General features: G+C 40.4%; 1 protein-coding gene across 1 annotated transcript in view; it reads left to right on the forward strand.

Moving 5' to 3' along the window:
* MYOM2 (myomesin 2) overlaps positions 1-15743 on the forward strand; it is a 107073-nt gene that overhangs the window by 48746 nt on the left and 42584 nt on the right. The window contains exons 14-22 of the mRNA XM_008568408.1: positions 1205-1326; positions 3579-3766; positions 6109-6235; positions 7737-7915; positions 9341-9455; positions 10775-10931; positions 11024-11130; positions 13553-13597; positions 14141-14277. Of these exons, the coding sequence (XP_008566630.1) occupies positions 1205-1326; positions 3579-3766; positions 6109-6235; positions 7737-7915; positions 9341-9455; positions 10775-10931; positions 11024-11130; positions 13553-13597; positions 14141-14277 (1177 nt within the window). The remainder of the gene's footprint in view (positions 1-1204; positions 1327-3578; positions 3767-6108; positions 6236-7736; positions 7916-9340; positions 9456-10774; positions 10932-11023; positions 11131-13552; positions 13598-14140; positions 14278-15743) is intronic.

The following is a 15743-nucleotide window of genomic DNA, read 5'->3' on the forward strand; positions in this document are numbered from 1 at the left end:
ACACCGAGGGTTGCGATCCCGTTGCCGGTCAGTAAAAAAAAGACAAAAAGGAAAAAAAAAAGAACTTTTTCTTTGAATTGGAGAGTTAAAAACAGCAACTATGATGTGAAAGTCATTTTATTTTTCCATATCAATTTTTTGAACTTTTAAAACTGCTTTGTTCGCATAACTGGCAGTCCTGTTCTCCAGCCCAATTGAGATAACACTGGGGAGACCATCTTCTCTTGTGAGGGGAGACGCTGGCTTCCTTCACGGTGGAAAGGCAGCATCTTTACTTTTGGAATTGATTTACTCCTGCTTCATGCTGAGTGTGCAGAGATTGAGTTTACTAGGTTTTCTCTATGATACGCTTCCCAGGAAAATATAGGCAGCTGTCAGAATCACTCTTGTGGATAGGTCACCAGTAAGGTCTCAGCTATTTTTCCTTTTTAAATCTTAAATTAAATACATTGTAAAAAGCTGTGGTTAGAAAAGAAAGGAAGTAATTGAGGAGAGTAACAGATGTTCTTCACAATCCAAGGCTAGCAGTGCCTGTGAACTATTAGTACATGTTTGTTGACTGCATAAGACAACAATTACTTAGGTTTACTGAGTACTCAACACGTGCAGGAAAACTGTGCTAAGTTCGTTACATAGAATTTCCATTTAATGCTTACAACAATGCTGTGTGGGAAGTATCGTTATCCCCACTTGAAGATGGGAAAATGAAGTCTTACAGGGGCTAAGTACCGTGATTAAGAATGTAAAAATCCATTGAATGTCAAAGACAGTATTTGAGCCTCGTCTATCTGACTTTGAAGTTTTTAGCCTCTACAGTACAATGAGTTCTCATTAAGTTTTACATATGTGGGATTCTTTTTAATAAGGAATTCAACAGTATTTTATGATAGACCCTTGATCCAGACAAGACCCAGAAAACGCAAATATGAAGGTGGAGTCATAGAATAAGTGACTTTGATGCTGAGTATAACTGGTGTAATTGGGTGCTGTTACCTTGCTTTTTGACCCTGAATGTTAAATTAACTAAAATTGAAAATGAGGTATGTACAGGTATGTTATGCATATAAAAAGCTCTCAAAAAGTAAACATCCGTTTAGTCCAAGTGAAAAATTTTTATGGAGTGTTCAAAATGATTTCTACTCCTGCTTTAGGAGAAAAAAAAATTGAGCTTTGTAATCATGACCCTGATTCATGAATTTCTCAGGTTTGTCGTGCATGGCTTAACGACTGGAGAGCAATATGTCTTCCGAGTTAAAGCTGTCAATGCTGTGGGGATGAGTGAGAATTCCCAAGAATCTGACGTCATTAAAGTCCAGGCTGCCCTCAGTAAGTAACTCATAGGCTATTCTGCTTCGACTTTCACCTCTCCAGTACGTTGTAGTTTTTGCCTGAGTGAACATTTGTGATGCCATTTGGAATATTTCCGGAGGAAGAAAGGGGAGGTGCACGGTTGGAGAGAGAACATGTGATTCTGCTGAAACCTCTTGTCCATTGGCTACTTGTTTTGGAAATGCCAGTGTGACAGTGAGAAATGATAAAATGCTAATACCATACAAATTAAAAACAGAAAACATTATTAGAAGTTACGTTTGTTTCCCAATGCCTGTACTCACATTGAAATATATGCTATAGGGTATGAATTTCTCTTTTCAAGAAACGTGCTCATATAGAACGTCAATGNATATATGCTATAGGGTATGAATTTCTCTTTTCAAGAAACGTGCTCATATAGAACGTCAATGGCCTTTTTAGCTATTCAGTTCAAGCAACTTCAATAAATCATTTCAGAGAAAGTCACATGTTTATGTAACTCTGGCTTTGTCCATAAATAGTGATGTTAAAAATTATTATTTTGATCAAATGGGACAATTCAAATCCTAAATCTCATGAATGTTCCCAGAAAAGTTGACCTATAAAGCTGTGCTTTATAATTGTTGCTGTTGTTATTTCATATTAAACACCATACTGCTTAAACATGCTGAGCAACATTTTGAATAACAACGTTGCATATTCTACATTTTGAATCACCTTTACCTCTGAGAGACATGTTTTGCTGTTTAATTATATTTCATCTCCAACTAAATTGACAAACATTGTCAGGAATTAAGATTTCTCTTCTAATGATATTGTTACTGGAATTTCCAAGGAATGTCAAATCTGATAGTACCTAGGTAGGCACAATAACAAAAATTCAGTTACTCTTTTGTTTTGAGGTCATTATTCTAAATTGTCAGTTTTTTCCAGGAGGGACTTTCAAGCATTCCTATTTGCCTTTGTACATCATTCCTACTAAACGGAAGGCAATCATTTACATTTTTATGCTACAACAAGAATTGCTTACTTCTAGCTCACCTCTAGCTCAGGTAATGGAGAACGACCACACCTGGGTCACTTAGACTTAGGGGAAAAGCAGAGACTTTGATCAAATGGGACAATTCAAATCCTAAATCTCATGACTGTTCCCAGAGAAGTTGACCTATAAAGCTGTGCTTTATAATTGTTGCTGTTGTTATTTCATATTAAACACCATACTGCTTAAACATGCTGAGCAACATTTTGAATAACAACGTTGCATATTCTACATTTTGAATCACCTTTACCTCTGAGAGACATGTTTTGCTGTTTAAATGACCTTTCACCTCTGAGAGACATGTTTTGCTGTTTAATTATATTTCTTCTCCAACTAAATTGACAAACATTGTCAGAAATTAAGATTTCTCTTCTAATGATATTGTTACTGGAATTTCCAAGGAATGTCAAATCTGATAGTACTAGGTAGGCACAATAACAAAAATTCAGTTACTCTTTTGTTTTCAGGTCATTATTCTAAATTGTCAGTTTTTTCCAGGAGGGACTTTCAAGCATGCCTATTTGCCTTTGTACAACATTCCTACTAAATGGAAGGCAATCATTTACATTTTTATGCTACAATAAGAATTGCTTACTTCTAGCTCACCTGTAGCTCAGGTAATGGAGAACGACCACACCTGGGTCACTTAGACTTAGGGGAAAAGCAGAGACATCCTTTGAGGAAAAGATGGTCCGTTTCCACATATGGTGATTAAACATGGAAACATGAATTCATGTTCGTTCGAATTACTCTGAAGTTTCTATAACTGTGTAGGAAATTAAAACACTAAAATAAATACTAATATTTGTAATCTCTGGCCATGGATACACAGTCATTTCTCTTCATGGTTGTAAATGAGAAAGCTCCTTCTCAAAGTTTTCCTTCAGAGGCAGGAAGGGAGTCGTTTGTTGTTTCTGGAGAAGGTCTAATCTCTGTCTTATAGAAAATTCTGATTTATAAAATATGTATTATCTCTATAATATATACTTATATATATTTTGCATATATATTGTTTTAAAATATAACCTTTTAAAAGTATTTTTTAAAACTACCTGCTCTAAAGGAAGATATAAAAACAAAGATGGTTGAAAGAGCTGAGGGCATAAGGATTCAGGACCGTCTCCCAGTTGCCTCCTCATCCCTCTGAAATGCTAGAGTTGACCACGTGGTAGGATGCAGCTGTTGAGCTAAGGTCCTGGGTAACTTTTCTGCTTGTGTTTGCTTGTAGCTGTCCCATCCCATCCTTACGGGGTTACGCTTCTGAACTGTGACGGCCATTCCATGACCCTTGGCTGGAAGGTGCCTAAATTCAGCGGAGGCTCAGCCATCCTGGGTTATTATATAGACAAGCGTGAAGCTCATCATAAAAACTGGCATGAGGTCAATTCTTTACCTGTCCAAGAGAGGATCCTAACGGTTTGTTTTCATTTGTTCTTTTAATTTTGCCTGGATGATTTTTATATTTTGGGTAGTCCTTCATTCAGTGTTTCAGAGTTCCATGGCATTAGATAATTTGATACAGAAACAAAAATGAATTTTGAAAAAAAAAATTAATAGCATCACGAGATCATGGAGCTCAGGGACTGGAAAGATCTTAGGAATGATTTTTTTTTCTTTTTCTTTCTTCCTTTTTTTTTTTTTTTTGAGAAGCAATGAAGAATAGGAGAGACAAATTATTGAGTGGGTTTGACAATTAATGACTCTGGTGTAACCAGGACCCATTGCAATGGCTCTTGTTGTAAGCTCTGAGCCCCTTGAAGGCAGGGATGCAGTCTGAGTTGTGTTTCCATCCTTGGCATGGATCCTAGTGCCTGAGGACAGAGTCAGTGCTGAACAAGTGTTTATTAAAAGAATAACATTGTCTCTCTGCTTATTAACCTCCATTTTCCTAAGAAATTCTTGTATTTCAAGTCTCTGAGTGAATCTTGTAAGCTCTGAGCCCCTTGAAGGCAGGGATGCAGTCTGAGTTGTGTTTCCATCCTTGGCACGGATCCTAGTGCCTGAGGACAGAGTCAGTGCTGAACAAGTGTTTATTAAAAGAATAACATTGCCTCTCTGCTTATTAACCTCCATTTTCCTAAGAAATTCTTGTATTTCAAGTCTCTGAGTGAATCATTTGCTGTGTGTACATTATGCCCGAGAGAGAATAGAGAATAGAAAGAACGTCAATTGGGAACAAGAAAGACCTGGAATCAAATCCAGATGCAAACCCCTGGCAGCCACGTGGCTTTGCATTTCACCTGTCTGAGCCTTTCATTTGTCATTTGAGCAATGTGACAGATGATGCTTGCCTGACATGGTAGCTCACCTCGTTACCTCAATGGATGAGGCACCTCCTAGGTGTCACTTAATGCTGTAAAAAAGAGAGGCTTTTTGGAAGGAAGGTCTTAGAAGGTCTAATATCTGTTTTATAGAAAATTCTGATTTACAAAATATGTATTATCTTTTTAATATATATTTATACAATATATAATATGTTATTATATATTATATGTATTGACAAAATTCAAGTTTGGTGTGGCATATTTGATATTTTGCCCACATGCAACCTCTGACATTTTACCATGCCTGTTATTTTGTTTTTTAAAATTTTATTTTTAATTGATGAATAATAATTCTGTATATTAATGGGGTACAATGTGATATTCTGACATATATTCACATTGTAAAATGATTAAATCTAGCTAATTAACGTATCCATCACCTCACATACTATTTTTTTTTTGTGGTGAGAACATGTAAAATCTACTGTTTTTTAAAATTTTGTGATATACATTTATTATTGACTATTGTCGCCATGCTGTGCAATAGATCACCAAAACTTATTTCTCCTGTCTTGCTGAAACTTTGTACCCTTTGAGTAACATCAACCCTGCCCGGTCCCCACAGCCCCTAGTAACCACCTTTCCACTCTCTGTTTCTATGAGTTTGAGTTTTTCAGATTTTATGTATGCAAGTGAGATCATGAAGTATTTGTCTTTCTGTGCCTGGCTTATCTCATGTAGCATGACTGTTTTTTATTAGGTCCCATATTTCTGAGAAAAACACCCACTTATTTTCTGAATGGTAGTCACTTGCATGAGAAGGATGAACTCTATCTTCCAGCGAGTAAAGCAGTTTAACCTTAAATGTCTTGCTTTGGACACTGTATTTTTTTCAGAGACAATGTTAACCTAGACACGCTTTTATCCCCCCCGCCCCGAGCCTGCTGAGTCAAGCCTCCTGGTTTGGTCCTCCTGGTGTCCCACAGTCCAGGCAGAGTTCCCCCAAGGGCCCCGAGGGGCTGTCCTCTGTGGACTGTAGTGATCTAAGGAACCTGGACAGCCTGGGTAGGGGAGTGTGGTCGGAGGGGGTGACAGAGCTGCCCTGCGTCCCCACCGCAGGCCTGGGTCAGGGCTCCTTCCCATCACATCCCGGGGTCTGCTCAGAGAGCCCCGCTCCTTTCATCTCCGCTCTTTTTGTTCTTGTTGGATGTGTCTCTCTTAGCCTCAGTTTCCTTTCCTGCCAAAAGGGCATCATCATGTCACCCCGTAGGAGCATGTATAGGATGAGCGAGGCAAAGTATGTAAGGTTTAACATCGCACTGCAACTTGCCGGGTGCGTAAGCAGGCTTCCTTAAATTATTTCATCTAATTTACTGACCAGGTCCCTTCCGCTCCTATTTTATTTTACAAATCAATCATAAATATCCCTTCCCCCACCAATGGACTGTAACGCATGTTTTATTTCACATATTCACTTAAACAAAATCTAAATAGGTGGAGGGCTTGACAGAAGGCGCATTATATGAGTTCAGAATTGCTGCTGCCAACGTGGTGGGGATTGGGCAGCCTTCGGACCCCAGTGAGCACTTCAAGTGCGAGGCCTGGACAGCGCCAGAACCCGGTAAGACACTTCCATCCTGCAAACACCACTAACCAGAGAAGAGCCAGCGCGGCAGCCTGATGGCTGCAGCTCAGTCGTCACTAGCCTGTCACGGCCACCATCTGCTCCTTTGACATCTGGGGTACGGATGTGAATTAGACTGACCTGGTGTCTGTAGTCTGGGCAGTGCACAGACAGGAAGCAGGTGATGAGTACGGTAATAAGACTGAAGTGTGTGTGAGAGGGGAGCACACAGAAGGGACACCCACCCCAGGCTGCAGAAGGAGGGGACAGCTTTCCCAAAGCTTACCAAGTTGCTGCCAGCACATGATCTATGGCAAGGACTAGGTCTAGGACACCTTCTCCCAAAGGAGAAGGGAGGGAAGCCACAGGGCAGAAGAGGGTCCCAGGCAGAAGAGAAAACCCGAGCCCATTTTCCAAGTGAGACAGAGCATGACATTAGGGTTCTCATTTGTGTGTTAGCCACCGTTGTCCTCTTGGACCATGTGGGGATCTTGGGGCCTTCCGTTCTAAAATGCATAATTGTTGCAAATCTGTGTTTATTTAGGAGTCTACATTTTAAAAACTGTTATTATAAATTCTGAAGTACTGTCGATTGCTTTGTATCCAGTCCAACAGGAACCCATATACAATAAATAATATGCTTGTGTTTTGAAAAAGAAAAATCTAAAAGTTGAAACTGACAAGTTCAAAGTTTAGACTGTTTTTCAGTTTTGTAGCCAGATTATATTGATGTTTTTCCTTTCCTTTCCTTTTTCCTTCCTTTCTTCCCTACTTGTTTTAATGAAATTAAAAATTAATTTTTGCCCCTTAGAAAATCCAGTAGAAGAAAAAAGCTGTTAATTTTCCAGAGCCTTTCTGAAGGTTTGGTACGACATGGCTTAGCAGCCCTCAAGGGACATGGTGTAATTTAATTAAGACGGAGCTGGCCATTCATTGCACCTTTTCTCTTTACCACTCAGTGCTCATCTGGACCTGGGAAATCAGCACCAAACACCTTTAGAGTTTCTTTGGATGTTCACAGAAAGCAGAGCTCAAGTGATGTGGTAGCAACCACGTGTGCTAGCTGGCCAGGTGGCCAGACTGCCGGAATGAATGCCTGTGACTGACAGGTTTCCAGCCCAGTGGGTGGATAACTTCAGTACTTTTCCTTTTCTGCACACATTTCCCCACTATGTTGTGTATCTGCTGGTCCCAAGAGAGCAACATGGACTTGTGAATTATTTTAAGTATATCCACAATCACCCAGATGCAGAACAGAGAGGCTGCAGGAACATTAAGCTGGGCTGTCCTCCCCAGCTCCTGGCATCATGTGAACACCCCTCCTCATGGGCATTCTTCCAGAATGGGCAATAAATACTTTTAATGAGGAGTACATAATGAAGTTGTGGTAGGAGGCATCTACCCAAGAAGCCGATGGTCCCCAGGGCTTAGGTTAGGGTGGCAGGTTTGCTACATTGGTGTGAGCATGTATGTGCACAGGTTAAATTTGGCTTTTCAGGTCCTGCCTATGACTTGACATTCTGTGAGGTCAGGGATACATCACTGGTCATGCTGTGGAAAGCCCCAGTATATTCTGGTAGCAGTCCTGTTTCTGGATACTTTGTGGATTTCAGAGAAGAGGATTCTGGAGAATGGATCACCATAAATGAGGCAACAACTGCAAATCGTTATTTAAAGGTGATTCATTCATTTATTTGTCTCCTTTTCCATGAAACCTTTTTTGATCCTTATGGCAAACTAGCCCAGAGTCCCAAGGTGAACCTGTTCAAATAAATTGGACATGACTGTTGTAGGGGTCCTACAAAGAGGGTGTCATTCTCCTCCAAGGATTTGCGGACGAGCACAGTGAGATTCCAGCAGATGACAGCAAAGTGCGTATGGGAGTGGCACCTTCCTGTGTTGGCGCAAGGTTGCCATGTTGGCTCCCGGGAACTGCGTGGACATGCCTCTTCTTCCTGCACTGCAGTCCAGCAGTTGTTAACACCTCTCCTCTCAGACCTGCAGTCCTTAGGCTGTGCTTATGTGCTTTCCACAGAGATGATTGACATTATATTACGTCCCTCCCCTTCAAGCCCCGTAAATAATTTCTCAATTCATGTGATCGGTAATTGAAGTCCATTTGATAAATGTCACACACACACACACACACACACACACACTTTTAATACATTTGACAAAATTTTAGTGCCTACTGAAGTCCATTTGATAAATGTCACACACACACACACACACACACACACACACACACACACACTTTTAATACATTTGACAAAATTTTAGTGCCTACATTGCTCTATCCTCTTTTTTCCAAATATTTCTATTTTTAGCACTTGCAATTCAGCAATTACTGGGTCAGATGAGACAACTGTCCTTAGACCCAGTAGATCCATATGCCCTGGCTAATTTGCCCAGCTGCCTTAATCTAAAGGTTTTCTTCTTTTGGTTGTGGACCCTGTGGTGTGGTTTAGACAGGAATGCATTGTGCACCCTTACTTAAAGAAAGACCACATCTGAATCAGACACACACCACACTGACAGAAGCTTAAATAGGCAACAACCTTTGGAAAACAACTTGACGATATAAAACAATTTCTTTTGAATGAAAAAGTCAGCTTCTAAGAATCCAGCTAAATAAATCAACTAGGAACTTAGTTAATATATATTTATCACTATCAATATGGATTATACTATGCATAATCTATGTACATATAAGAGAGTGATTTAATTTTGATATTGTCCAAATGATGATTTTTTTTCCAGTTAAAAATCACATTTAAAATAATATGAAGTGCCACTGAATTATGTTAAACATGAAACCCATATTATAAACTAGTCGATATGATTTTATTTCTACTTTAAAATATGCAGGAAAAAAGAGGAAAACGATATATCAAAATTGTAGCAAATCTGTTTATTCCTGCAAAGTGAAATTGTGTGGGACTGTGAATCTTTCTCCCTCTGCTTTTCTCATTTACTATGTATAATTTTTCCAACTGGAAAAATAAGTTATTTTTAAAAAGGTGTGCTCTTAATAAAGTGTGAATGATAAAAAAGTTGTCTTCATTTTATTTACACACATTGTGTTTCCTCGGTTGTTTCAAGGTCTGTGACCTGCAGCAAGGTAAAACCTATGTCTTCAGAGTCCGGGCAGTAAATGGAAGTGGAGTGGGGAAGCCATCGGACACATCGGAGCCAGTTCTTGTAGAGGCTAGACCCGGTAAGACTTCGCCTCTCAGCCATTCAAGATAGCAAAAATTATTGAGCAGCAATAATTTAGGAAGGATGTGCTTGTATTATGTCTGTATGTATGAATGGATGAGTAGACGGATGCATGCATGGATGAATGGATACCCTGTTGTATTTTTAAGAAGGTCTAGATTGGCAAATGGAATACAGTATGACTTCAAGCTGGGCAGGCGTTCTGACGACCCTGGGTAAGGAGTCGAGCACATCAGGCCATTGTTATGGGTGGCAGGGACTGTTCTTGGAGTAAACAAGGTGCAGAAAGGAAGGTAGTTTTTTTATACTACTGCTGAGTTTTGATCAGGAAATTATAAAGCTGTTGGTAATTTTCTTGGTTGCAATGAATAAACCCCCCTCGAGGCGACCTTAAGAGGGGAAGTACTTCTGGAGGCAGAGACAGGCTTGCAGGATACATGAGGAAGGTGCTGCCCGAGTCGCAGAAAGTGATGGAGCCACAGACTGTGAGACTGTGTTGTCTCTTCCTGGGGCTCTCATTTCTCTTCTCTGGACATTTACTTTATGCTATTCTGCTGCCTGGCTTTCTTCTCTGTCTTGTTGGTGACCCAAGAGCGTCTATAATTCATGGCTTCATCTCCACTCACCGGCAGAGACTGAGCTGTATCTTGTCCAACTCCTAATTTCTAAGAGATGAATTTTGACTGGCACGTATTGGGTCAGGTTCCCCTTTAGTCAAATGTAGCAAACAAACAACAAACACCCCGCACCACCCCCCAATAAAAACAAGACAGATAACGTGGAGGAGGAGGAGCCCTGTAGGTGAAATCAAGTGGATTCCATCCTGGGAGGGTGAGGGGTTAGATCTCAGAGAGAAAATGGATCTTTCGGGCCTGGATAGGCAGCCCCAGAAGGGTTTCTGTAGTGGAACTAGATGCAGAAAAGGAGATGGACAGAAATGAGATGGCTTAAAAAAACAACCACAAAACAAACAAAACAATATCGCATCTGTCTGCTCCCTGAAGTGTTTTTCTCTTTCATGGTTCTCTGGATCAGTCCTGAGTGGACATAAAGTAAAACTGATGATTTGGTGTAAAATAAGCTCTCTGCCCATGCCACCTTCTCTCCAAAAAAAGAATTCAAAGAACACTGTGTTCCTAGGATGCTCATCACACATTCTTGCTGTGCAGGCACCAAGGAAATCAGTGCTGGCGTTGATGAAGATGGCAATATCTATGGTGTAAAATAAGCTCTCTGCCCATGCCACCTTCTCTCCAAAAAAAGAATTCAAAGAACACTGTGTTCCTAGGATGCTCATCACGCATTCTTGCTGTGCAGGCACCAAGGAAATCAGTGCTGGCGTTGATGAAGATGGCAATATCTACCTGAGTTTTGACTGCCAGGAAATGACAGATGCCTCTCACTTCACTTGGTGTAAATCCTACGAGGAGATTGCAGACAAGGAGAGGTTTAATATCGAAACTGTAGGGGATCAGTAAGTCATACCTTGAAGTAGGAGATTGTAAACTTCTGGAAACTCCTGCAGACAGAAATAGTTAATGCTTATCTGCTCTTCTTCCTTTTCAGTTCGAAGTTGTACTTTAAGAATCCAGATAAAGTGGATTTAGGGACCTATTCTGTGTCTGTGAGTGATACGGATGGAGTGTCCTCAAGTTTTGTTTTGGATGAAGAAGGTAATATGTTTATGGCATAGGCTTGCTTTTTTTTTTTTGGTTTTGAAACTACTACAGAACAGACTTATTTGCTTAGAAAAAGCAGGTGTGTTCTTGGGAGGCTGGGGATGGGGAATACTTAAATAAACCAAATGTTACTTTAGAAAAATTTTTTTTTTCCTGAACGGTAAGGGGATCGCAACCCTCAGCACAGTGTTGTCCGCACCACGCTCAGCCAGTGAGTGCACCGGCCATCCCTATAGAGGATCCGAACCTGAACCCAGGGCCTCGGCGCTCCCAGTGCTGCACTCTCCCGAGTGAGCCAGGGGGCTGGTCCTACTTTAGAAATTTTAAACGAACTCTAGAGTTTGTATTCTACTCACCCAATAATCAGTGGTCCAGGACATGTTGCTTGTACAGCCTTCAATGTGTACTTTTAAAGTTGAGTTTTAGACACATTTTAACAGTTTGGCAAGCAGGAAGTTGTATGAATTTATTAGCAAATGAGTCTATAAAATTAACGAAAAATATACAGGTGGAAGACTCTTCCCTTCCCTGCCAACATGGATAAATCAGGATGATAAAAGAAAAAAAATATTTTTATGTGTGTGAAATAAATTTTTAACTGCCATAGCCAAAATCTCTTGCTCTTTTGCAAATAGAAGACAGCAGAAAGAAGCAAGAAAAGTCTGTTTTGTATGACCCAGGGAAAACCAATGGTTTTCTTAGGGAGGTTTACACATCTGAGTTTATGGACAAATGGGCATCAGGCAAGGCAGGTTGGTTCTTCAACTGCCTGGGATTACCCGCATTCTCGTCCACCCTGATCCATCCAACCTCTAGGTCAGAGTCAGCCTCACTGTTCTAAAATGAAGAGTTGGTGATATGGAGTGAAGTCTGCACCACTGGACAGAATCCTCAGATCTCCTGGTTTCTGAGGGTCTGAGAGTTCTCTACTAAAATCCCCCCATCCCAGGGGGTGGGGGGTGGGGAAGGACAGGCAAGTATCTATGGCAGGGCAGCTAGAGACTCTGTTGGCTTCATGAGCTGGCTGGTTGGTTAAATTTGGGTAAGCTCACGTGGTAAGAACAGCAGCGGGGTCTGCAGTGTTTCTCCTTCCTGGGGTCTTCAGTGAGAAGCTCACAGACACGGGTGGAAAAGGACCGGAGTCCGCTCACAGGCTTCTTAATCTGCCTTTGCTGACACTGCCCCAGGGGTCTTCAACCAGTTTTGTCCTCACAAGGCACCCTTAAAGAACATTGGAAAGCTGGGCATTTCTCTGCACCATTTTTAAGTTTACATATGACATTTTCGTCTTAATTTTAAATAGTTGTGAGGGTTAACATTTCTACCATATTTTATGTTGTAATAGACTTTAAATATGTATTTAGGCAAAACCTTGGAGTTGCAGGTTTAGCTCATTCGATTTATGGAAATTCCTACCAGAAGATCTAATTGGGAAAGCCAGTCCTTGCTGTGAAACGAATTGTCCAAATGCAGTTTACTTTTAGTCAGGAAACGTCTGATTTCATTTTTCAGTTTATTTTTTTATTTTTTTTTCCTTTTGTCTTTTTTACTGACTGGTAACGGGATCGCAACCCTCGGTGTCGCGCCCGCACCTGGGACCGGCAACGGGATCGCAACCCTCGGTGTTGCGCCCGCACTGCGCTCAGCCAGTNCCACTGCACTCCCAAGCAGCGCACTCTCCAGTGCGCCACCGGGCCGGCCCTCATTTTTCAGTTTAAATGAATGTGCTCGTATGTGCCTCCCTGACCACCGTCTCATTTCTGAATTCTAATTTTAAGAAGGAAAGAAGGAAGGGGAGGAAATGAAGAAACGGTGTGGAGCTCTCCTTTGTCTTACCTTGCTCTTAGGACCTTGTCAGGAGCCATGCATTCTGTTTTTTTTGTTTGTTTTTTTTGTTTTTAAAAACTCATGGTGAAATTCTGAATGGATGAGATGCATGTGCATTTTTATTTAATAAAATTGAAGAAGAAAATTTTGAAAGGGGGAGGAAGATCATAGACCACAAGCACATTCTCAGCCATCCAGGTCAATTGTGGGGAAGAGTTCTTATGGAATTAGATGACCTTGAAAAGGCTCCCTTTAATCTCTCCCTGAAAACTCTTCCTGTATTCCAGGAATATACCTGCCCCTGCCAGCTCCAGTCCCCACACTCCCCAAGACTCTGCCCTAATTTCTTCTCAGCTGTCCTTTTAGTAGGTGGGTTCTTTAATGATGAGGATCTTAGTTGCAGACCACTAATTTACTGAAGGTTAAAGCTATCCTCTGTATACTTTTTGCTTTTAGTTTAGATTTCTTGTATGCCGTCCAATTAAATCTTGGTAATACAAAATCTCTGCTCTTGTTTAGCCTTGCTGTTGTTTATAAACTTCTTAATATACAGGTTAAAATTAATTAAAATGTTTTTTCTTAATTTTAGAGCTTGAGCGTTTGAAGGCACTAAGCAATGAAATAAAGAATCCCAGTAAGTGAGCCTCCGTTCCTGAATGTACAATTGCAGACCCATTATGGCCATATTCTTTAAGGCATGGAGCTCTCCAAGGAACAGCTCTGGGGAAAAGATGGTTTCCTTTTATGCTCCTGGCTTACAGGCTTGTAACCTACTGATTTAAAACAAATATTAGCTAATATTGTAGCTTGTAGAAACTTGCAATGCACAGAGAGTGTTTTGAATTCTGGGTTAGTATAGCTATTGCTAATACAAGAGAGATGTCTATCCAATGAAATCTTCAGTTATTGAATTACATCGAATACAGAAAGAATACATGAACCTTCAGCCATTGAACACATCCAGAAAGCTAACACAGAATTCATGTGGCAACAACAGTCTAGCTAGAGTTTTAGTTAATTTTTCATTTTTTGGTTTCCATAATGCAATGCAATACTCAAGGGTTTCACATCCTCAAAAAAATTAATAACTGGGATTGATATTTTCCTGCAATATGTAGCTATTCTTCCTCTCAAGGATTCATGCATTATTGACTTGAGATTTCTTTTCTTCCTGTAGCAATTCCTCTGAAATCAGAATTAGCTTATGAGATTTTTGATAAGGGCCAGGTTCGCTTCTGGCTGCAGGCTGAGCACTTATCACCAGATGCCAGCTACAGATTTATTATTAATGACAGAGAAGTCTCTGACAGTGAGGTGAGTTCATGTGTGAGTGATCTCTAGATTTGGAGGGGGCCAGGTTTTTCTTTGGTAGGTCCGTTACTTAATGTCAACATTCTGTGTTTTTATCCCTTTTTGAGCTGTAAAAATTGGGGTGTAGAAGGTTGACAAGATGAATGAAGATGGTTGACTCCTGCAATGTTCGGAGGTTTGGTCTGGGTTAGATAAGAGATCAGCAGTCTAAAATCCAAGCCTGTTGAAATTAAAAAGTGACAAGTTACGTTTTAGAGACTTTGAGCTCTATGAAAAGGTTCAGATTACATGGAAGGAAATGTCCATGATGAATCAGTTTATTTATTCTTGGTGATGGTTTTCAAGGCACATGTTTTTTGCTCTATTGTGAGGGATGGCTTCCTGCACCGCCCCCTGCCCTGACAGACTCCCATGGAAGACACTGGCTGGGAAATAAGATTCTGCAGCTTTCTTAACTGTGCAGGCTGGGCTGCACTCTTGGTTTGGCATATCTGATCTGTGCAAAGACAACGGTACAACTGTAAAAACATGTATTGTTTGCTATGATACAAACACTTTCGTCCCCATTCTACTTTTAATTGTATAAAATGAACTTACAACTGTCACAGGTATTTCTGTTTTGGCTGTGGAATATTTGAGAAGACATCAATTATATTTAGATCTATTTCTGCTTGTCTAATTATAGCACACCTGGGGACCCAGTTAAAGGACGACCTATTCAATGGGGTCTTTCTTTACTGCTCAATGGTGGGGTTGGGGGTCTCTCAAATTCCACCATCTTTATCTCTCCTGCCTTCTTTTAATACCCAATGTGTTGTGTCACAGATATACTTAGTTATCCTATTAAGTCCTGAATGCTTTATTCGTTTGTTCATTACACAGATGCTAATGGAAAGCTTGAGATGTAGGAATCGCTCAGGCCATGTGGGCAGCCCACATGCTATTTCTCTAAGCTCGACTCCTCATCTTTAGTTCAGCCTGTGTGTCTGATGGGTATTAAGTAAAGCTTAGCTGGATGAATGTCTGTCAGATGGAAATATTGCATGGGTAAGGATCATGTGATTTTTTTCTTATCCAGTCAATCTTTCTCATGAGAATCATGACATACTTTAAGACTCATACAAATGGGAGAGTTGGCTAAAAAGTGGAAAGCATATAGTTTCTTTCAGGCTGTAAGAAAGGCAATGGTATGAATATTGTCTATAGGAGAGTACTGCCTGATCAAGGTAATTGGAGAAATTTTCTCTGAGCAGATATCATGCTATGAAATGAAATGGAATTTAGTGTAATTGCATTTTATTTGCAGAACATCTTTTGATTAACATTTCCTATCTGCTGTATAGAGCTTGCTTTAAAAATGGATGTCATTTCTATGTGGCTAATCTTTTGGAATATGGCTGTACTATTTCACTTTTTTTTTCCTTTTTGTCTTTTTTACTGACCGGTAACGGGATCGCAACCCTCGGTGT

The sequence above is a fragment of the Galeopterus variegatus genome, unplaced genomic scaffold (genome assembly GCF_000696425.1).
Source record: "Galeopterus variegatus unplaced genomic scaffold, G_variegatus-3.0.2 Scaffold407, whole genome shotgun sequence".
In the NCBI taxonomy this organism is placed as follows: Eukaryota; Metazoa; Chordata; class Mammalia; order Dermoptera; family Cynocephalidae; genus Galeopterus; species Galeopterus variegatus.